The 22513-nt window shown below is 44.8% G+C and overlaps 2 protein-coding genes across 9 annotated transcripts; both read left to right on the top strand.

Moving 5' to 3' along the window:
- Positions 1-97: 97 nt before the first annotated feature.
- Positions 98-6269, top strand: DENR (density regulated re-initiation and release factor). Of its 2 annotated transcripts, none has more exons than XM_040081306.2 (8): positions 98-279; positions 1177-1291; positions 2003-2022; positions 2139-2223; positions 2491-2580; positions 4563-4679; positions 5178-5317; positions 5964-6269. In XM_040081306.2, the coding sequence occupies exons 2-8, from the start codon at positions 1186-1188 to the stop codon at positions 6006-6008; spliced, it is 603 nt and encodes a 200-aa protein (XP_039937240.1). In that variant the 5' UTR covers positions 98-279; positions 1177-1185; the 3' UTR covers positions 6009-6269. The 2 variants fall into 2 exon arrangements, with proteins under 2 accessions (XP_039937240.1, XP_039937239.1); XM_040081305.2 differs by lacking the exon at positions 98-279 and adding an exon at positions 777-848.
- A 1049-nt stretch (positions 6270-7318) lies between these two features.
- CCDC62 (coiled-coil domain containing 62) lies at positions 7319-22113 on the top strand. Of its 7 annotated transcripts, XR_005703457.2 has the most exons (12): positions 7474-7714; positions 8033-8225; positions 8817-8983; positions 9237-9338; positions 9651-9822; positions 9909-10010; positions 10975-11063; positions 11846-11946; positions 16272-16443; positions 17069-17197; positions 20934-21503; positions 21949-22113. XR_005703457.2 is itself a non-coding variant. In XM_040081317.2 (11 exons), the coding sequence occupies exons 1-11, from the start codon at positions 7679-7681 to the stop codon at positions 20961-20963; spliced, it is 1293 nt and encodes a 430-aa protein (XP_039937251.1). In that variant the 5' UTR covers positions 7441-7678; the 3' UTR covers positions 20964-21676. The 7 variants fall into 7 exon arrangements, 6 of the variants coding, with proteins under 6 accessions (XP_039937248.1, XP_039937251.1, XP_039937247.1 ...); XM_040081317.2 differs by lacking the exon at positions 21949-22113 and having other exon boundaries at positions 7441-7714; positions 20934-21676; XM_040081318.1 differs by lacking the exon at positions 21949-22113 and having other exon boundaries at positions 16275-16443; positions 20934-21676.
- The last annotated feature ends 400 nt before the right edge of the window (positions 22114-22513 follow it).

Here is a 22513-nt window from a genome sequence, read left to right as displayed (position 1 = left end):
GCGCTGGGGCGGGCGCACGTGCGCGCGCGGTGAGGGACCGGGACCCGCCGCGGCCCGAGGGGCCTCCGGTAACACCGACACCGCCCCCGGGTCCCCCCGCCCCGCTCCGCTCAGCCCCCGCCTGTCGGCTCCCACACCCGCCCGCTCCCTCTCCTCCGGAGCCGCGGCGCTGCCGCCCCTCGCAGCGATCCCCCCGGTGCTTGTACCGAGCATCCTCCCGGCGCCCTCCTTTCCGTCAGACCCGGCACCGCCCCGCCCGGCGAGCCCGCCCCTCCTCAGGTACCCGAACGGCATCCCCTCGGCTCCCCCCCATCCCCTCTGCTCTCCCCCCCGCCATCCCCTCAATTCTGCCCCCACAAATGCCCCGGTCTCCCCTCATCCCCCCGTGTCCGTGATCCTAACCATGTCTGGTGTCCCAGCACCCTTCCCCCGACCCACCCTCAGTTTTGCCCGCAGCACCCTCCCGCCGCTCTTTGGGGTCTTCATGAGCACCGCAGCATCTTCATCCCCACTGTGCTCATCTATCTCCTGTCCTTGTCCCCCTGCCTTGAACCCGCCGCCTCTGGAATTTTCCCTCAGCATTCCTCACTGCTCAGCGCGGCTTGTACAACATCTGAAGCTCCCTCACACATACCCTGTTCGCATCGTCCTGGGGGATTTCTTGTGTGTTTCAAACTCTTTTCTTGTTGACTCCTGTATGTAAACCACTATTAAATCCATTAGTGGCTTGAGTTTTCTTTTTTTTTATGCTCTGTTGTTTTTGTTTTTTCCTTCAGTGTTCTTGGATCAGATTGTGACTCTTCAGGCACTGATTTAAATGACCCCTTTCCTTTGCTAATATGCGAGTGGTACCTGCCCCCAGTGCCCCCACTGTTCATGTGCCACTGATTTATCATGATACTTCACATTGTCCTTAATCCAAAAAGGTCTTTCTTCATTTTGTGGCATTTTGGCTTTTTTCCCCTCATGTGTTAGAATTCCAATACTCCTTGGTGTCCTTTGTAGCCATTTTCCCCATGTTTTCATTATTTTTGGTTCCCATTTTCTTCTCTGTGATCTTCCACATTTTTTTGACACTTGCACCTACTCCCTCTGGGATTCTTGGTGAGTTGGGAGGGTCGTGACTGACTTAAACCCGGACCTTGCATGCTGATTCTGTCACCCTGTGACCTGCAGGCTTGTGACATGGCCACAGATGTGGCTGAGCCGGTGGTCCCTGACTGCAGAGGGGACGGCAGGAGCGGTGCCAGGTCAGACGCCGATTACCCCCTGCGGGTCCTCTACTGCGGAGGCAAGTCCTGGGTGTGACAGGAGTGGGAGCACACATCTCTTCCTGCAGGAAGCCACTGAAGCCATTAGCGCATTAGGAAAGGCCTCTGAGCATTAGGATGATAGCAAGAGACGGAATACGTGAAATTGCTATACTGTGTTTAGAAGCATTCTTTACTCCTTGCGTTTGTAGTTGTGTGGGTGAAATTTAAAGGGAAGTAAATAATCTCGACGGGTGTGTTTTTAGGTAGGAATGTCGTTTTGCTTCAGGCTGGAATACAGCTGCAGGGCAGTAGGAAACAGCCCTGTTGGTTTGGGTGTCCCCTCTTTGGGACGCTGGCAGCTCTTGGAGAAAGGAGAGCTGACCCAACCACCTGGTACTTCAGTGCCTCTTTTGCCTCAGGTACAAGTGGTGTTTTGTTCTGTAGCTTAGCCCAACCTTGGGCATCTCCTCCCCTTCCCTCAGTGACTGGCAGCTCTTGCTGTGGTGGTTTTATCCTAATGCAGAGCGTGTGAGCACAGGTCTAATGAGGGAGGAATTAAAATGTGGAGTGGCTACAGTAAAGAAATGTTTTTGAGTCAGTGTGTGGATATAACCAGAAGTTATGTAAGAACTCATCCCTGACTTTAAAGCACCATTTGGAATTTAATTACTAAAGCTGTAAATAAAAAGGTAAAAGTGTAAAAAATTCCTTTTGTAATCTGTTCTCTTTTTTCCCCTTTTTTTCTGCAGTCTGTTCGTTGCCAACAGAGGTAAGTTAATTTTTTGTTGTCCAAATTTCCTTCTGTCCTATTATGCCCTATCTTGGTGTATTTGTGATGTATTTTGTCATTCCTCCACTAACAACGTTCATACGGCTTTTCTCCAGTACTGTGAATACATGCCTGATGTGACTAAATGCAGACAATGGTTAGAAAAGAATTTTCCAGATGAGTTTGCAAAACTTACAGTAGGTAAGAGTCTTTTCTGTTTTCTGACTGATAGGTGTCCTTGGACATATTTAGAAATATCTTGTCCAGTTCTTATCTCTTTCCTTTTCCTGCTGTATCATGTGAGAGTTAATGCTTTGGATGCTGTGAAATAGGTTTTATAATGTCAGAAAACACTAAATGATTTAGCAAAATATCACTGTACCTTACTTTCTGTTCCCGTAAGGCTGGAGGTGTTTCACCACTAATTTTGTTCTTTTTTTCCCCTCACTCCTTTCTGCTGCATTTAAGAAAATTCACCTAAACAGGAAGCTGGGGTTGGAGAAGGCCAAGGAAATGTGGGAGGAGGAGAAGAAGAGGAGAAGAAGAAGCAAAAGAGAGGCAAGGTCTAAATAGTTGATTGTGGTACTGATTTAAAAGCAGTTTGGGGCATCCCTCTCTCACCTGCTGGTCTGGAGCAGGGCATTTTGGTGGTTAGCTCTGGAGTATAGGGAATATCTTCCTCCCTGTGGCCTGTGCCAATGGAGATGTTGGACAGGAGGGACAGGCAGGGGAAGGTGACCTGCATCCTGTGCCCCGTTGTTCCTGTCACACTCAGGGAGCAATTCCTCCCAACCTGAAATCAGCTGGCATTTCTCCCGGAATGCTCTGCCCTGTTGAGCAGCACTTTATGGGCTGCTTGCAGAGTGGAACAAAGGCTGCTTCCCTCCGTTAATGCCTCATGACTCTGCTTTTGCCTTTGTTCCTTCCACCTCTCTGTATTCACGGAGCAGGACTTGGTTTTGTGCTTTTAAATATATTACCTGTGTCTCCATTAGCAGCCGTGTCTCTTCCCAGCAGTACTAATGAAAAACATTTTGAAAACCCACCTCTGGAAGATGCAAAGTTATGTGGAACAATTTAAACACATTTTTATCTTTGATCGTTGGAGCTCTTTCTGCTGAATTAATTAACATACTTTCCACCGTAAATCAGAGTGCTGGAGCTGTTAATATGCATTTGCCTGTGCAGTGTCAGTTGTGTGTAATGCTCCAGAAATTATGCTTCGTACCCAGTGAGATTCATATTTTATTCCACATACATTTTTATTTTATTTTTGGTATCTTGGTAACCAGTTTAATTTACCTTCTCAGGAGGCAATGTCTAGTGACAACAGTAATTCATGTTCTGTAACTTGGATGCTTTTCCCAGAGATTTCAGGACATTTTATATCAACATTAATTTGTTGTGAGGGGTGTTATGATTCGTTTTCAGTTTTCGTTTTTGATCTAAAATAATAGTGTTTAAAATATTTAGGGATTTTCTCCTAGAACCTGAAGTTTCATGAAAACTTACAGTATGATGTTAAGGAGGATGGTGTAAGAGTGACCATATGAGTATGAGGGGAAAACAAGCACAAACTTCAAAAGACACTGCAGAAACTCACTGAAGAGGATTTAAGGGACAAATTTACTGCCTTAAAATTATCACGCACCAGTTTATAATAAAACAGAATTGAAAGTGCTGCGTGTTAGAAACAGAAACAGTCTCGGGGGTTGGTTTACTCGTCATAAATTCTTTAGGTTTTCATGCTAAGAAGGCTCAGAAACATGAAACTTTGGTTACCCTGGAATAACTTGATGACTGCACACGAAGTTAGCCGAGATCTTAATCTGGCTTGAAGAATCCTAATGAGTGGAATGTATCTTTTGCGTGCTTTACTCGGGCTCAGAAACGCCTGATACGGGGAGTGTTCCCACAGGCTGGCCTAGAAACGGGCACTGGGAAGGGTGGTGTTAAATGGTGTGGGACTGGCATTTGCTGCTGCCTCACGTATCCCTGTCTGGGTCTTTGTGGGGTCGTGCACAGGTGTCCAGAACTTGATCTCCTGTGAAACCCAGCAGCCTGAGGAAAGCAAGACCTTGTGGCCTCAGGAAATGGGCGTGAGCAGCTTGCTTTGCCTCGCACACAGACCCTGAGGATGTTAAAATAGTTGTGGAAAATATCAAAGGAGAATTTCTTTCTAGGGCTGCACCCAAAGAATGGTGTGAACGTAGACCAAACACAGTGATGGGTAAAGTGTGGGGAAAAGCTCTTTTTGTGCTGATTGTAGTGGGGGTCTGCTGTGCAGCCTGTGCTTGAATGCATATTTGACATGTATATATTGTTATTTCCCGTAATACTGGACTTTGATGACGTGGGATCTTTCTTAAATATTAGTAAACCTCAGACAATGTGCAAAATACGTTTTTGTTTACCAACAGTGTTGGGGAGGTAACATTTTTTTTGTTTATGGCGAAAAAAATCTGACCTTGTATGCTTTTTTCTTTGATGAACTATGGCATAGTTTAATTAATCATGTAACCTTATGCTCTGTTTTGAAGGTGGAAGAGGTCAGATAAAACAGAAGAAGAAGACTGTGCCACAGAAAGTTACGATAGCTAAAATTCCCAGAGCAAAGAAAAAATATGTCACGAGAGTGTGTGGCCTCGCCACCTTTGGTGAGTTTGGGTTTTCCTGGTATTGGATGTGCCTGCCTTTAACCTCACATTTCTGTGATATTTCTATTTATTTGTGATATTTCTTCTGGTTGTATTTCGCTGGGTAATCTGCTTCCAGCTATGAGGTGAAAGTCCCGAGGTGCTTTTAGCAGTTCCAAAGCATGTCAAAACTTCCCACAGGGATAAATTATTAAGGTGCTTATTGCCATGATTTTTCAAACAAAGAGGGCTGCAGGTTTTTTGAAGCAGGGTGCAGATCCACATCAGCAGAACGTGTGGAGGACATTCAGCCATCTCTACCTTGAAGCATTTGTAGATCTGTAGAGTCGGATGTTTTGGGTGTGAACAACAGACTTGGCTTTCAATGGGAGCTCTAGCAAAGCTTCAGCTGTAAAGTGCCACTTCTTTTTCTAGTTACAACAAGATTCTGGTTTTAATCTTGAGAAAATATTTTTATGACAACAACTGTACTTAAATCGTCCATTTTCTCCTTGGCAGAAATCGATCTCAAGGAAGCACAAAGGTTTTTTGCTCAGAAATTTTCCTGCGGTGCCTCAGTAACAGGAGAAGATGAAATCATCATTCAGGGGGATTTTACAGATGACATTATTGATGTAATCCAGGAGAAGTGGCCTGAGGTAATAAACCCTTCCTTCTGTCAGGAAGACACACACTTTTCCACGTTAGCTTGTGAGTTTCCAATGATTTTGGAAAAGGGCTTCATCTTTGGCAGCACAGATTGGTGCACAAAAATAAAAGAGCAGTTGTTGCATTCCCACCCTACAGGGAGGGAGGCGTATCAGAATAAATCCAGCTGTCAAATATCTGTGGCTTCTTTGTGACCATTTCTTAACACTGAGTGTCTAAGTATTCTTACATTGCCATCCTATTTTTCGACACCTCTTAAAATACTGCAAAATTTAAACAAACAAAAAAGCCCCAAACCCACACATTTGTGCTTCAGAAGAGATCAACTAGTGTGGGTTGGACTGAAATTTCAGGCTGAGAGCTGTAAATGCACGGGCTTTCTCTGACTCTCCCTTGTCCTGGCATTTCCCAAGAGGAATTCTTTATGGTTTAGCTCCATAGGCCTGTCTTTATTCCCGGCCCTGCAGGCTCAGCTGTGTCCTGTAAGCACATGCCACTCACGTAGGATTTACAGCAGGGGATTTGGAATGGTGCTGTTCACTTCTCCCACTTCGCTACATTTACAGGGGTGCGCATTGAAGGAGGCATGTAAAAAGAAAATACTTAATTTGCTGTGTTTTGGCTTTTTCTCCCTAGGTGGATGATGACAGCATTGAAGATCTTGGAGAAGTCAAGAAGTGATAGTGGGAGACTACCTTTATTTAATTATATGGTTATAAATGAAATAGCAAAAGTGAGGCTTCTAAATCCATTTGCTCCGCAGTGAAACTGTGGAGAACTCTTATCCTTGGCATTCTCACTGTTCTGTATAGGCTGCTTGGGGTTGGTTTGTTTGTTTTGGGTTTTGTTGGTTTTTTTTGTGATATTTGCCAAAGTTAAATTTGGGTTCTACCATGCTTACGCATGAAGTAGATTTAAATAAAATTACTGTTCCTCACTGAATAGTTTCTGAGGTTTTTTTACATCTACTTTCTTCTACCTATCTTACAGGAAAATAAGAATTTAAGGTATTAAAAGTTTGTTTTTCATCTGCTGTCCTTTCTGCTGAGCTTAAGGCATGTGGCTGATGTAGACACTTTTACTTCTCATTTATCTGCAGAGAATTTTAGAAATCAGAACAGAACAAACATTCTAAAGGTTTGTTAGCAATGAAAGAACTGTGGATCCTGAAGTGGTCAGAGATCTGGGCTGAACTGATCATTCTACGTCCCTGCCAGCTGAATTATTTTATTAAGTGGAAACACTGAGAAATATGTGAATATGACTTAGAAATTTATCCTGTTTTCATAATTCCAAAGATCCAAACCCTTCTGGGCTTCTAGGTGAGGCAATTGTAATGGCTTTATGCTTTTAACCCGCTGCTCATTCCAGAATGGTAGTAATTAATAAAAATAAAAAACAAATTAATAGTGAGCACTATTCCACAGGCCATGTTAGCAGGTGGGGTGGGCTGCCAGCTCTGCTGTCTGTACTCCCACAAACAGCCTCGAGCATCGATTTGGTGCTTTTTGTTCCACTGTTCCATTTAATAGCAATAAAAGCTCCCTGGTAGCAGAGTCCTGCAAGTGACGTGCTCCTGTCACTGCAGAACCTCGGTGAGCTGAAAGCCGAGGGGTTGATGTGTCAGACGCTCTGTTCTCTTCCTGTAAAGTTGCTTTTTTCAGTGATTTCTATTTATAAACCATGGGTGTATCTGGAGAGAGAACTCCATCCCTGTCCTTGGAAATAGTGCATCTCAAGAGCTGCCTTCGTATCGGGGTAACCTGTATCTCTATATTCCTCCCATTTAGTGCTGCACACGGAAGTTGCCTCCAACCCTTAACATTCCGGCCTGGTCCTTACTCATCCCCTATTAACAACGTTATTAATTATTTTTCTAGCAGCTCCAGCCCCGGGGTGAGGCGGCCGCGGGATTCGAACCGGCGGCTGAAGGACTCGAACCCGGAGCCCCGGGACTCGAACCCGCGGCCCCTTGGCTGCTGGGGGCGGAGCTTCCGCCAACGGCGGGCAGGGCCGGGCGGTGCCGGTGGGTGGGGGGCGGCCGGGGGTAACGGGGGGTAACGGGCGGGGGCGGAGCGCAGGGGGAGTTCCTGGGCTTTGGAGGAGCCGCCCCGGCCGGGAGGGACAGCGGCGGAGCCCTGCAGGCCTGCCCAGGAACGAGAGCAGCTGCCCGGGGTCGGTACGTCTGGGCTCCTCCTCAGGCCTGCGGGGCCGGCTCAGCGCCGCTGTGCTCCCTCAGGGTCGGCGGCTGAGGGCCGTGCTCAGCGAGGGAGCCTTCATGCTGAGCGCGACATCCTTGAGGCCTTGCCGCTTCCACTAATGCCTGGCAGAGCTCTGGCCCCCAGTCCCCTATGAGTTCATCGGTGCTGCGTTCTGCTTCGCCCCAGGTAAAAAAAAAAAAAAAAAAAGAAAAAAAGAAAAAGAACAACATGAAAGTGCCGTTAACAATCAGCGCTGTTTTCGGTAGGAGGGTACTCATTGTGCTGCTGGCGGTTTGAGTGGTAGACCACAGGTGGTGCAGCCTTGTTCTGCAAAAGGCTTCAGTCGAAGGCCACAGGTGGTACCACGAGCACAAGGAACTTCTTGGAATGGTCTCTATTTATAATACAAACATAGCTCAACTAAAAATAAACCCCTCGAGTTTATTATGAGAGAATTTGTCACTTCCTTGTGTTGAAATGCATTCCGTGTCTCACCTTTTGTAGGCATTTAGCCCCAGTCACAAGAACAGCATCATTAGGAGGCAGAGACAGGAACTCAAGCTTTTAATTGCAGAACTGAAAGATCGTGACAGGGAGCTCAATGACATGGTGGCAGTGCATGAGAGACACATCCAGGCCTGGGAAGATGATCGCCAAAAAATACTGACATTAGCAGAACGATGCAGCTTATTAACTAGTAAGTGTTGTGATGTAGAGAGTGAGATCTTGGTCGTACAAGTATATTCAGGTGCTTCAACCCCTCAGTAACAGTTTTGCATCATATAAGGAACCATTTCAGCCTTAAATTTAGTCTTTCTCTGAGATCTAAACTTCCACACTTGTGCTGAAGTGATTTGATCTTGAAGGGGGTGTGATGATCAGATAACCCTTTCTCGTCTGAATGTGTGAATTGCTTCTGTGAATGCTTTAAAAAATAATCTGATTAAATAAATGTGAGGGAAGAGAAAAATTTGCAACCTGCTGGCGAGTTACAGAGCTCTGTGCCCTGAGGTTCTGCTGCACAGCTCTGAACGAGCACAAACCACCCAGCGAAACAGCTGGTGGCTCTGACAGTCTCAGTACAGAGCTCACCACGCAGTTCCTGTTCCATCTGACCTGGGTAGCCAGGGGATCCTCCTTCAGAGTGTGCAACATAAGCATCCAGGTCTGAATGGTGTGATTTTAAAATTAAATTATTAAATTATGAAGTTATTTCTGAGATCTATGAAATTGCACGACAGCCTCTGAGCTGTTTTCTCACGTATAACTTTGTCTCCTTCCTTTTCAGGTGAGCTGAACGAGAGAAATGCAGTTATAAAATCACTGACCAAAAAGTTAAAGGTTTTAGAAACCCAGCATAATGACAGTAAGATAACACTCGAAAACACACAACAGAAGTTTAAAGAGCTCCTTCAAAAAGTAGCAGATTCATCTCTTCAGTGCCAGGCTCTGGAGGTAGGGGTTGAGTAATGGTCTGGTTTTGTGGTCTGTGCATTTACAGGATGCCTGTGATGAACTGTAGCATTCCAAAACTGAGACATTCAGGGTATTGAGACCCTTGATCACAAGCAAATTGGAGAACAATTTTTTACTCCAGTCCCACATTGCTGTTCACCTTGTTTAAATAATGTTGTGAACACATTTCCTGGGAAAAAATAATAACATTGAATCACTGAAGTAATAGCTGACGCTTCTTTCTGTTCACTAGGAGAAAAATCAGAGTCTCCACTGCTCTGTTTTGGAACTGTCTGCTAAAACAGGCCAGCTGCAAGCGAGGGAACAGGAGCTTCTCACTATGCTTCAGCTGAAGGTAACATCTGTCAGCTCATGGGCACTAAATGTGGTCAAAGTGAAGTGCAGCTGTTGCTGACTGTGCCACAAGGCTTCTGATCTCACTCATGTTTAATTCTTTGGCTTGTCTGAGAAGGGAAAAGCGGTCAGCAATAAACTGGTTTATTTTCATCAGCAAGCTTATTTCCAAGATTTAATTTGGCGGGTTTTTTCCCTCAAAAGCTCAGAAGGAAGTCTGCCTATCAGTTTAACTATTGCAGGACATACTGTTGGTTTGCCAAAACCCATCCATGATATAAAAAATAAGAACTGATTGCGTTTCCTATTTCAGGACAAGGCCTTAATTGAAACAACTGATCAGATTGCTGAGGCTACATCTAAATTTAAATCCCTGGAGGGTGCATTGCGTGCATCAAAGTTGGATGAATTCAGTCGCAACAGAGAACAGCAAGACCTCAAGCTGACACTGAACGATGTCGTGGTTCAAATAAATAAGATGAAAGGTAAAATGTTTCTGCTGGGCACCTGATTTAGTGTAGGCCAGCACAATTCTTTTTCACTCTGGGAAATGCTACATTTTGTTTTACAGATATCCTCTGTGAAAAGATGAAAGAAGGCAGCAATTACCAAGAAGAAATCAGTCACCTGAAACAAGAAAATGGCTGCTTGAGGAGCGAGCTGATGCTGGCAGGTGAGGGTGGGCAGTTGGCCTTTCATGCCTTGGCTTTCAAGGGCTCAGAGACTTCTGGGCAGCAATTCACTGATACCTGTGAAGGAGGCAGCTTGTTACCTGCCTTCCTTGCAGTTTAATAAAAGCATATCCCTTGTGTGCCATTCTTCTATGGAAGCAATATCTACAGCTTCTGCAGGGACACTTCATAAAATCTTGTGACAGCACAAAGTGATTGCACAGGGACGAGTAAGTGGCTCAGGGGATTCTCTCCTGAAAATGTTGAGACTTTCTCTTCTTTGTTGCTTTCTTTAGGTGATGGGTTTGGTTTAGGCTGGTTTCATATGCAGACCTCGGTAAACTGCCTCTTGCTCTCCACAATACCTTTGGTTTTGGGCAGAAGAACATCTGGTGCTGCAGTGGGTAGGAAAGGTCACTGCAATATTCTTGGGGACAACCACAGAGACCTTGAAAGAGCAGGTGGCCAAAGGTGTGCTCTGCTGGGGGATAATTTCCTTGCCTCTCATTTTTATTCTGCCATTACCTTCGCTAGATATTCATCCCATGTCTCATTATTTTAAAACCAATAGAATTGGGAATTGTTTCGCCGCACTTCCCTCTACATGCATGATTTTGAATTAATTAACTGAATTTCCTTTATGCTTTCTGCTTTTTTTTTCCCCTTTCCTTTTTCTCTTTTCCTTTCTGAAAACATTAAATAAATCAGTCAGCGAAGCACATTATTGCTGCTGATGAAATGATGCCAAGTGCTGAGGAAAAGTCCAAGGAACATACTTGATTTTCTTTTTTTCTTGAGGGTTTTGTGCTCTTTTTATCTGGAGGAGAAACAGGTCCCTTTGATCTGAAGAAAATGTGGGGGTTTTTTTGTTTTGATAGTGCCTTCTGCCGCTGCAGACACAGCAATGCATTTGCTTTGTGTCTATTCACCTGAAGTAATAAAAATAATTATTATCTTTTGAAACAGTGGAGGAAGCACAGAGAAAGGATCAACTTTATCAGTTTACCAAGTCGAAGCAAGCGCGGATTGAAAAGGAATTGTCCAGTTTGCGACAGGTACAGCCCTGACTGTGTTTCTGCTCTGAGGTTAGAGGAGCGTTTTCAGTAACATCAGACCAGTGTAAAAAAGTTAGATCTAGATATTATTGATTAAGGGAGGGGAAAAAAAAAAAATCTGTTTGTGCCTTGCTGGGATCCCTGTAGAATGTTGATTTCTTTCAGTTGAGGTTAAGTCGAAAAGCCCACGGTGCTTCCAGGCTTGGGAAGTCACGTGAAGGGCAGCAGGATTGGGATTCCACACCTGCCCAAGGTGAGCTGGGCAGAGAAAGGGACACACTGTCCTGGCAGATCTGTTTTTCACGACTTAAACCCTTTGTGTTCACCTGCTCTCAGCTGAGGTTCTCAACGCCTGTTCAATTTTTTTAATTGCTAATGATTGATGGGTAGTTACCTTCTCCAAATCCCCTGCAGTGAAAGCCAAATCCCATGATCGTCATCCATGTCCTGTAATTCTGTAGCTGTGAACAACCTAATAACAACATGTATTAAATATCAGGTAACAGTAATGATATTTTACTTATTGTTCAGGGCAGTTCCATCTTAGAAGAATATTCCAATCTTCTAATGGAAATTCTGTTTATTGCTGCAAAATGTTATTTTCCTAAATACATGCAGAGATCTCCGCTTAGATTTGGAAGTCTTTGTCAGTAGTTTGACTACAGGCATTGGTTTATAAAAACATTTTGAGGGTGCTTTTGAAGGACAAGCACTGTGGTACTACCTGATGATGATGTTCCTGCACCCAGGCATTCACTAATGCCCCTCACTGCCTCTGACAGGTCTGTGTGAAACAGCAGCGGGACTTACACTTCCTTCATATCAACTTGGATAGCTCTGAGGACTCCAGGCAAAAGCATGAAAACGCAGCCAGTGGAAGGAGGTAAAGACATTTTCAATTTTTTTTTTTTCTTAAATAGTTTGTCCTCAAAGAGAGACTTCACTGTTCGGACCCAACTAACATCCTAACAGGGGTGTATGCTGGGTCAGGCTGGCTTTGCTGCACTCAACCACAAACATCCAGTGAAGCTTTCAAGTCCCCTGCATTTTATTTGGTCAGGAGAGACCATGAACATCAGTCACAGACCAAGTGTTGTAGCAGGCCAGACAGCTCATGATGTTTTTAGAAAGTGAACTAGTCTGGTGGTAAGAATGTTAATCTGGCTCCCTACTACTTTTGTTTTGAAAGCAAAGTTTATTTTAGGAAGTAAACTTAGAGAATTGGTGCACACCCTGGAGGTTCAGATGGAATCACCATACCGTGTAAAACACGAGGGAACTCTCAGGCCGATTTTGAAAACTAACAGCCAAATCTGGGCAGATTTTCTGCGGGGTTTTGGCAGGACACAGCTGCCTGGTGGTGTGTGCAGCCTGTGTTCTGTAGAGCTTTAGGAGTGCACTTGGGGATGCTCTTTACCTGCAGTGTTTCTGACTTGTTTTTGTCGTGCTGTTGTAGCACAGGGGCCACATTCTCTGCCTCTGAAAGCCCCAGCAAGACAGACAAGGGTAGGACTGAGGGCAGCCACAGGATGTGCGAGGAGTGTGGAACTGCACCAGTTCCAGCAAGTAGGGTAAAACCCACCCCTGAGATGTGTGAAGTAGATAATAGCCAGTTACTGAATGCTTCAGACTTGGAGGAAACTACCTCAGCGTTCTTAAACCAGAGTCAAAAAGTTGTGAAAGGCTTGGCCGTCCCTGCGGAAGAAGGAGAAAAGCAGGATGTTGCATCAAGCTCTGATGAGCTAGACAGTGAAAAATTTCGTGAGGCAAACAACACAAGGCCATTGAGAAACAGGGAAATTGGAGAGAAAGGAGTGAAAAGCAGACACCCAAAAACCTTTGAGGTGTCTTTGCCTTCGTATGATCGTTGGCGTGACATCAAATCTCGTGCAGATTTGCAAAGCACCATGATCCAGAGCAACATCACGTCCAACAAAACCGATAATGGAAACAAAACCTGGGAGGAGACATCTGACATTGAGTCTGGCCAGAAGAGCAGGGAGACTCCTGTGACTTGCAAGTCTGAAGTTGATTCCCCTATTAATAACTTCATCATAAATAAAAATGAACTGTGCAAGCCACTATCAGATCTGGAATGGCTGGAGATTTTCAAGCCCAAAAAGAGAGATAGAAATACGTGCCGTGGAAAAGATTACAGCTGTTCAGAGACTGCGCAAGGGATGAAATCTACCTCCTCAAAAAGGCTGTGATTTTGTTGTTTTTAAGAAATAAGCATAAGCTAGACTTAAGTAGAAATTTAGGTGTATAAGCGCACAGTATTATCTCAAGCTATGTTTAAAGTAATAGCTGTTTTAAATTTAGTCTATCAACCTGAAAATCAACAATTTTAAAATAAAAATAGCTCTTAAAGCATCATGATTCTATTTTTATGCATTTATTTTTTTCTCCTCTCTTATCCCTAAGAGCTGTGTAGGCAGGAGAAGCTGCAATACCATATAACTCAGCCAAATAAATGAATTGAGAAAATCTTATCAATTTTTTGAAGTCCCAGGTGTTGCTTGTAACTCTGATGGGTCAGATGTGTTCTGCCCAGAGCTGGACTTGTACCGTGATGTTTCTGTGAGGAAAGAAACATATCCAGCTTTTGTGTGATGCTTTAGTGACTGTGTTATTCCTATTGAAAAATCCCATCTTGGCCGGGCGAGAATGTAGGACACAGCTCTGAGCACAGACTGCTGCCTCTGTCAGGGCAAGAAATGAGATGGCAAGATTTAAAGGACAGCAATCTGTCCTCTCTCCAGTTCTTGGGACTCTGTCCTTCTGTTTGTGCTGTGGGAGGAAAAGGGCATGGCTGGGGACGAGCAGGATGAGGTTTCCAGTGCTGAGAAGTGTCAGAAGAAGACTCAGGTGCCTCAGTGGTGTTGGAATGTCTCCGAGATAAAAACCTGCTCTGCGTTTACAGAAGTGGCTTTGTGCCTGTATAAGCAAAGGCATTCAGAGCTGGGACTTGCTGTGGACTTGTGCTGTTGGTTCCTCTATTTCCTTTCAAAAAAAACCTTGATTTACCAGCTCTATTTTAGAAGGATTTCTGAAGTTTCACAGCGATTCCATAGCTGCTTTTTAGCCAGAGGAGAGGAGCCTTCCAGCTGGTGGTTTGACAAGCACAGTAGATGAACAGCTGTTTAAACCTGCTCTCAGTGTTTGCCAGCAAGCCTGCCCAGCATCCAAACAGATTCGTGTTATGGAATGGAAAGATCTGATGTATGGATGCTTTCATTCTGCGTGGCTTTTGAAACAGAAATATTGTAGAGATGGTTGCTGCAGTGAGACAGACCTGTTCAGAAACAAGGTGAATGGGCAGCCACTGAAAAAGAATGCTGGCCTGGCACATTCCCACGTGCCTCAGCTGAGCTTCACACGCCGTGTGGGCTCTCTCTAGTTTCCACTGCCCATAAATCATTGAAAAAACTCCACTGCCCTTGTGTCTACCCTGACTTTTCTTATCAACTCCCCCAGCAGCACCAATGACACACTGCCATCCCTCCAAATCCCTTCTGAGTCTGGATCATGAAAGCCGCTTTCACTTTTTGTCTTGACCTATTTGTCTTGTCCTTGAGTGAATTTTAAGGGAAAAGGAACAAATTCGACCTGGGCAGTGCAGCTAGAACAGATCTCCTCCAGTTAGGGAGGGGCTGTGCTACCCATTTGGGATTTGCTGCTGAGCTCTCCAGTTTTCTTGATGCCCACATTTGGTCCTGCTGATTGGAGATGGATTGACTCAGTGCAAATCCCTGCCTGTCTGCTCTCCAGCCTCTGCTGACTCGGATTTGCCAGGCAATAAATCCTCGCCCGTAAATGGGAGGAAGGCAGGAGCATTGCTTCTGTGAAGGGATTAATGGCAGAGACCAAACACAGCATTCCTCCTGGGACTTGAATCTGGATCCTCCAGTTTTCCCATCGCTGCTTTCAGAGTGCTGATGATGCCGTTTGTGTTTAGGGGAGGGTGCTGGCACCTCCCTGTCAGGCCAGCAAATATTTTTGCCATGAGTTCCTGAGTTCTGGAACAGCCAGCAAGGAGGCTGTTAACAGTCAAATACCTTCCCCAGTGGCAGAGGGGATTGTGAAATCCCACAGCGCAGGAGTCATGTCTGCGTGCTCTGCCTTGGTGACTTCATTTATCTTGGGCTAACGTTTGCTGCCTTTGGATTTTTATCTCAATTCTCGTTTTACAGATGGAGCATCAGCAGGTACTTGTTGAGTCTGCCCGGGCTGGACTAAGCCACCCATTCCTGAGCCATTTCCCTGCCTCAAAATCAAACCTGTGTCCCCTTCCTTTCCAAGCTGTGTGTTTTCATCTCCTCGCATCCCTGTTCCAGGCTGCTTGTTCCCTCATGTTTCCACAGAAACTCTCCTTGTCAGAAACACAGACATGAGCTTTTCTCTCTTGAAAGAGAGCCTGGTTTATCCCAGTGTTTTATGGGAGAAGTGAAATGGGACGCAGCAGACACTCGTGAGCTGGCAACTCTCATGAGGGTTTTTTCCTAGATTGGATGTCAGTTAAAAATACACCTATTTTTAACAGTCTTGCCAGGTATGGAATGCCTTGTTACACCAAAATAAGTATCTAAAGAATATCTAGTGAAATGTCACCAATTCAAAGAGAATATTTGCTTTAACATACACATCTTTTTCCATTATTTACCAGTCCAGGCAGGGTTAGCACTCCGCTTCTCTTGTGTTCAGAAGCTGATGAATGTGGTTTTCTCCTGTATTTAAAAATAAATAAACCCAAGCCTCTTTGGGAAAGCTCTCCTGTGACCTCTGAAGTGAGATGATGACTGCAAAACACTGCAAAATTCCCTTGAAAGGTACACCTGTAGGTGTATTATTAAATATTAATTTAATAATGGTTGATTAGAACCAAAAAGGGAGGAAGTAGCAGAGTATTGGGAAGAACCAAGTGTTGCCTTTCGTGTGCTCTTTGCAAGGTTAAATACACACTAAAGCAGATGCTCATGGAGCTGGCTGAGACTGGTTGAAAGTCAAACCCTCGTCCTCAGAGGATGAAATTCATCTAGGGAAGCTGTTAAACATGGGAATGCTCTGAGGAACAGGGTAATCTCCCAAGCTTCTTGATTTCCTTGGCTCAGGGCCCACAGTTATTTATGTTGTGCCATGATTCTCCCTTGAAAGTTTAAAAAGGATGGTGATGCTGTTTCTGCCAATGTCTTAATTTCTTTTTTTTAGCAGTGAGGAAAACGTGGATCTGAATTCCCTCCACGTGGCTTCTCCTCTCTTGACATCCACTGAGAAGAGCAACATAACTCAAAGCTCTGGGAAATTCTCTGATGAAGATTCCCCTCTGGACATCAGTGACTTGGCAGTGACTAAACCAGCGAAGAGATACTGCATGAAACCAGTCAGTATCTTATTGCACAAGGTCCTTGACTGATTTTGAGGGGAATTATGGGGAATTATGACTGATGGTAGGAGTGCAAATCTCTCCTGGCATGGAAGAACTGGGGATTCAAATGATGACACAGCAGGCTTATGGCAAAGGTGATAACATATTTTTTTTAAAAATAACTCCTTGCTGCATCAATATGTCTTGGTAAAGGAGTTTTTAAGAAATGAGTAAGGCTTTGGAATGAAAAGCTTCAGGAAAATGGATGCTGGCTAATTGGTAATTCCGCTAAATATCCCAGCACACGTGGATGCAGCTATCAGAAGCTACTGGACATTGTTTCTTTCCTGTTCTGCTTGGTCTTCGCTCTTTCTTATGTCTTTATTCTCCCCTTTATCCCTGAAGTACCTCTCCTGTGAGTGCTCCATATGGAGCATGTGGAAATCTGTTTAAAATGGCACTAGGAGAGAGCTCTGTGTTTATCAGAAACACCAGCAGTTAGAGTTTGTTACTTTGCGGTATTTTGAACAGAAACATTTCAAAACCAAAATGCTGATTCTTGGTGCGTTATAATTCCTTGAAATCCTCCAAAAAAAGAAAGATCCTTCCCTAACTTTGGCTCCCTCTCCGTGTCCCGCAGGACACCAGTTCCTTGTTCTGGAAGCTGGAGCGCTCCTTGGCCCAGTCCCGACAGATGCTGGCTGATCTGGAGCGCAGCCTCCTCCACACGAGCCCTTCCTGCATTCACAACGCCAACAACATGAATAAGGTACAGATTGCTCTCCCAGGATTCAGGAATACTGATTGGGAACGTCCTTTCCCTTATGCTTGGCTTGCACTGCATTAGCAAAGCATGAGGAGGAGGATATTGGTTATGAAGGGACAATTCCCGCCTGCCTTAGTGCTTGAATATTTTATAGGATTCTGTTTGGCTGCTCAAGGTCATGACAGGATTTGACTCCTGCATGTGTCTGAACAGATGGAAGGCAGAAGTCATTTTGGGGCAAGCTGTAGGAGGTCTAGAAACAAAGTGAGCCCTGGTTCTTTCTCCCTTGAAGCAAATTAGATGATTTCTCAGGCTCAGCACACACTCACTGCTCTGCTGTCCCAGAGACTCGCAGTCAGAACTGGTTTATTATTAATTTCATGGAAAGGAGGGCAGTATAGGGAATAGCTGGTATACAGGGTACTTTGGGTGTGAATTTAAACCAGCTCAGCTTAAATAAAACCAGAATTCTTGTGGGTTAGTAGTTTTAGCTTCTTCATTGCAAGGTCAGAGAATATATTCAGTGGTCAAAGAAAAGAACCTGTATGTAGCTGTCATGGCAGTTTATTTTATAAGCACAAGTGCTGATAAAGTTCCCCTTGAGTATTTGGGCAGTAGAAGTAATCAGTGAAAGGGTCACTTGTTTGGTGGATAAATATCCATAAGAATTTCTACCTTGTTTGACAAGCACATTGTACCTTTTGTCCCTAGAGATGAGCACACTTGCACTGGTGTGTATCCCAAAGGGAGGGCTTAGGCTCCTGTTTTCAGAGCAGTGCTGAATCCTCATCCTCGTCCTCACACATCTCACCTCCCTCTAAAAAGTTATAATACTCTTTTTAGCCTTAGATGAACTTGACCAGAACAACGTTGCTGTAAGGAACCAGACAAAGCCATTTTTATAACATTCAGAACCATAAACCCTTCGCTGTGCTGGGCCTGAGTGTAAAGGTTGTGTGCCAGCGTTTGCATAAACTGAAAGGATATTTTGTTCAGAAGTTCCTCTGCAGGATTTCATTCAGTGGCAAAGACAGCAGCAGTTTAGTCTTTTGCAAAGCCTCCTGAGTAGGAGGATTCCTGAAAAGCTCCCTGCACACAGTGCTTGCTTGTGGCTCTTGCCCAGCCCCATCAGCTGTCTGGCTCCTGCTCACTGCTTGGCACGTCACAGCTCGGCTACTCCGGCTGCCCGTGACTCTGCTTTAGGATCTGATGCTGCATTTTTGGGCTTGGAAATTGGCTTCTCCTTCAGCACGGGTGCTTTAGTGGGTAGAAAATGAAGCAAACTCGTGTGTAGTGGCGGGAGCAGATCCTGAGCCACAGCTGTGGGACTTTGATCTTCTTTCAGAGCGGTTCTGGGCAAAAACTCGTCAAGCGTGTTTGAGTTAATCTATGCAGGGCGGCTAACCTGTGCTTAAAACCAGGCTTACCTGGGGCTGTTTTAAACTGAGCTTTAGAATGGAATAAATATGAGATACAGCCTTTGGAGTTTAATCAGGGGGAATTGGTACGTGTTGGATTCTGTGCCCTGCTTGAGGGGGAGGAGAAGGGGGAATGAAGAAGTGTCCCCCTGCTGCTTGCCGGCTTGAACCCGGCAGCTCTGGAAATTTTATTCTCTGAGCCCTTTGATTTCCGTGTGGTGTTTTTACATTACAATAGAAACAACAGAACTTGCAGGAACTCTTCACAGAAGCCAGTTATCTGCTGCAGGAGAAAGAGATGCTAAGCTTTCTTTTTTCTCTGTGATGTTCCCTGAGCGTGAAGGTGTTTTCAGCTTGATTTTTTTTTTTTTTGTTTGCTTCCCTCTTTATAAATGCGTCTGCAATATTAATACACTTTATGGATTTTTGAGATGGGCCTGGAACGGGATTCTAAGTGCATTTCCAATAAACCTCTTGTGAGTACTGTAACAGCAAACACATACTGAGTCAGCAAGCAGTTCCTTTAGTCAAATAATTAAACTTTTCTCAAGCATGTTCCTCATTCTTGGGGCAGTCAGATCTCTCAGCTTCATTCCCCAGTACCTGCACTCTCCTCATTGTAGTTAAAACCCTTCTGTGTGTTACAGATAACAGGATCAAGGATGTGGACATTGTTGAATGAGAGATTGGGACGTTTTTTCCAGTGCCAAGGCCAAGGGCTGTTTTAGGATACTGTTCCTGGGCTCAGAGCCCCAAAAGTAGAATGGATTGAATAGAGCTGCTTCAGAACACCCAAAGCAGCCTTGCCCACAGCAGATTGTTTTTTTTTTTTCTTTTCGAATCAGGAAATTTCTCACTCTCTGATTATTTGTTTTCCTATTGTGGATTGGATGCTTGCAATAGGCACCACCTTGTCTGGTCCTGAGGACAAAAGAGTAACCAGATATGGTCAAAATCCTGAACACCACACAAAACTGAGTAAGAACCAGCAACAATGAGGAGAAAATCTGGCAGAAAAAAGAAATCTTCCAGTGCTGACACAACCCAAGCTCATGCCTGCAGAGGGAGGTTACCCCACAGCCAGCTGGCCTGTGACACTGTGTGACACCAGGTTTTTGGTGTGGGTCAGCCTCGAGCCGGTGGGGAGCTGGTGCTCAGTTCCCTCTTGGCTGTTCCAAGTCCCTGAGCTGTTTGTGCCCTGGGGACTCAGGCTGGTTTGCAGCACCATCGTGTTCTGCTGGTTCTGCATTAAGCCTGGAGACTCTGAGGCTTCCCTCAGCGCCTGTTGGGTCTGCAGAGTGCAGCTGGTGGGGAGCTTGGAGGAGATGGATGCTGAGCAGCTGGAATGCCAAACCTTCCTCTGCTGTAAGGCTCCTGTGCACAGAGAGAGCTCTTCTTTTCCTAAAAAGAGCCCTGAGGTAAAAGCAGCCAGAGGTTGTATGGGTTGAAGCCAGCACTGTGACTTGCATCCTGAAACCACTGACGTTACAAAGCTTCAGGAGCAAATCCCCAAAAGTGCTGAGCCCCGTGCTGAGGCAGCAGAGTGGGGAGAGCACGCTGAGCCTACAGAAATAATCACATTTGCCTCAAGTGAGAAAGGGCTCAAACAAACACACCACAATCCGCTGTAGATCCATGACAGGAATGAGTGGCTCTCCAAGTCGCTGGCTAGTGCATAATTCTCATTTTCTTTCTGGGTTAAAAGGCACTGAGTCACTGTGATCAGTTAGATCTGAAGATCTGAAGCAGAGCAGGTCCAGAAATAACTAAACATTTGTGCAGTTTCATATACAGAAGTGATTGAATTGATTTTGGTTGTGTTTGTTTGGTTTTAAATTGCTTTGAAACTCATTTGAGGGCAGGCACACTGACAAACATCACGGCAATTTCCTCCCTAGCTGCCAGCGATTGAGCCATTCTCATCAGTCAGTTGTTTTGCCTCTAGAGAGAGGTTGGGTGGGGGGCAGTTGAAGAACTCAGGAGGAAAGCAGTAAGAAAAAGGCTGTATTCAGTTTTGGACACAGCAGCATGTTCCACTGCTCATAAATGGTGACTCAGTGGCTGGCCTGGGGCACAAAGATCACTCCTTTCCTCAAAAAAAAATAAAGGTTTTATTTCCCAACAGCCTCTGGTGGCCCTGAGACTGTTGCCTTTCTGTGAAGTACTTTGTTTACCTTTTCCTCTTTATATTTTTACTCTGTGTTCTTACTCTGTTTGCAGTGTGAAAATGTACGTAGTGAATTTGCTTAAGTGTGGTTGCTGCAAATATTTCAGAGGAAATGTTCCTGCTTTTTAATAGCAATCTTTTCCATTTTCTGCAGAGGAAGAAGTTGTTTCCAGCACACAGGTAATTCTGAGGACCGAAGATCATCGACCCGGCAGCTACAATGGAAAGTTACCTCATTTTTTCTCCTTGGTCCTCCTGAGTGTTTGAAAGACTCACAAGTGGCAAGAAGATGTGACTCTGCAGGAATGTATTTTATCTTGCAATAAAACACAGAGTTACGCCAAGATTAACAAAGCTATTTTTATAGCTGAGAGCTCAGGTTAAACACTGGCTTGTTTTTTACGGATCTGAAGTGTGTAATTGTTACAACATAGGAGCTGTTTTTCTTTTTTTTTTTTTTTATGGTGGCTCGGAAATATTTATAGCGTATGACACAGCCAAGCATTCTCCTTTTTTATTTTTTTTTTTTAGCATATTGTTTTTGTTCTGGATTTCTTGCCTTGTAGAGAGAGATGAATAATGTTTATAGGAAGTTCCCAATTAGTGTTCTAAGCAGGCACTGCCTCCAATGTTGCTGAAATGGGAGAGCTGTCACCCACAAGATGGGCAGAACAACTTTCCACGCTCAGGAGCTGGTTCCTCCAACAGAAGTTAATGGGATCAGGTGTGTTTGGCCTCTGTTTGCACTGTAGAGATAGCCAAGTATGATGTGACATTTTTTTTAGCATTTAAACTGGATTTACCTTTGCTGATTGAGCAAGACGTGCTGTTATCACAATTTGAACTTATTTCTTAATGAAGAGCTCGAATAAGCTAATAAAGATACTTTGCTGTGTCTCCCTTGCCCATTTAGCACATTTAGCACTCAATTTCTGACGCTTCTCAGCACAGACACACGAGTGGGCTGCCCAGTGTAGGTCTGGCATACTTTGGGACACCAGTGTCCCTCCCACAGCCCTGTGCCAGCGTTTTCCCTGCTCGGGGCAGCCGAGGGTGGGAGTTTCTGCTCCATCCCCTGCCAGCAATTATTGCAGAGAAACACAACACTCCCTGGATTCCCCTCGTTAACTCTTTCATTTCATTTTCTGCTTTCTCTTTAATTACTCCAGTGACAGCCTTTCCTGCAGGTATTAATGGCCCCAGAATTAGATGGCCAATTCTGATGAGAGCTGCTGTTCTCCTGACTCTTTCCCTGCCTGCTCGCCAGCGTTACCCACAGAGGGAAGCTCCAGCTCTTTCCAAGTTTCCTCAAGCCTTTACAGAGCATTTATTCCTCTGCCTGCACAGAACCCTCTCAGGCTCCGTCCTCACAATCTCCTGCTCTGGGTATGACAAGAATTCCCCCTAAAAAGCCAACGGTAGCAATGCCATGATGCTCACCCTGAAGCTGTCCAGCAGCTACACAGAGAAATTGGTGCAACTTCCAAGCAGCAGCTGCATTTAAATGTGTTTGAGGTTATTGGATGAACTCACTGAGTTTAAAACCCCTTGAGAGTTTTAAATGATGGCTTTAAATTCAATATAGAAAACGGAGCTCAAGTGATGCAAGGATCTGCAGAGCCTTAGGATTTTGTGTTGGGGCTGCCCTGGATTTGTAGAACGGGAATTAGGGGAATAACCGGGTTAATTTATTCGGCACTGAGTAACTTAAACTGCTTTATTGACCACACTCTG

Source organism: Hirundo rustica, chromosome 17 (assembly GCF_015227805.2).
Source record: "Hirundo rustica isolate bHirRus1 chromosome 17, bHirRus1.pri.v3, whole genome shotgun sequence".
In the NCBI taxonomy this organism is placed as follows: domain Eukaryota; kingdom Metazoa; phylum Chordata; class Aves; order Passeriformes; family Hirundinidae; genus Hirundo; species Hirundo rustica.
The sequence above is the reverse complement of the archived record's forward strand: the minus strand, read 5'-3'. Positions and strand labels throughout refer to the sequence as shown.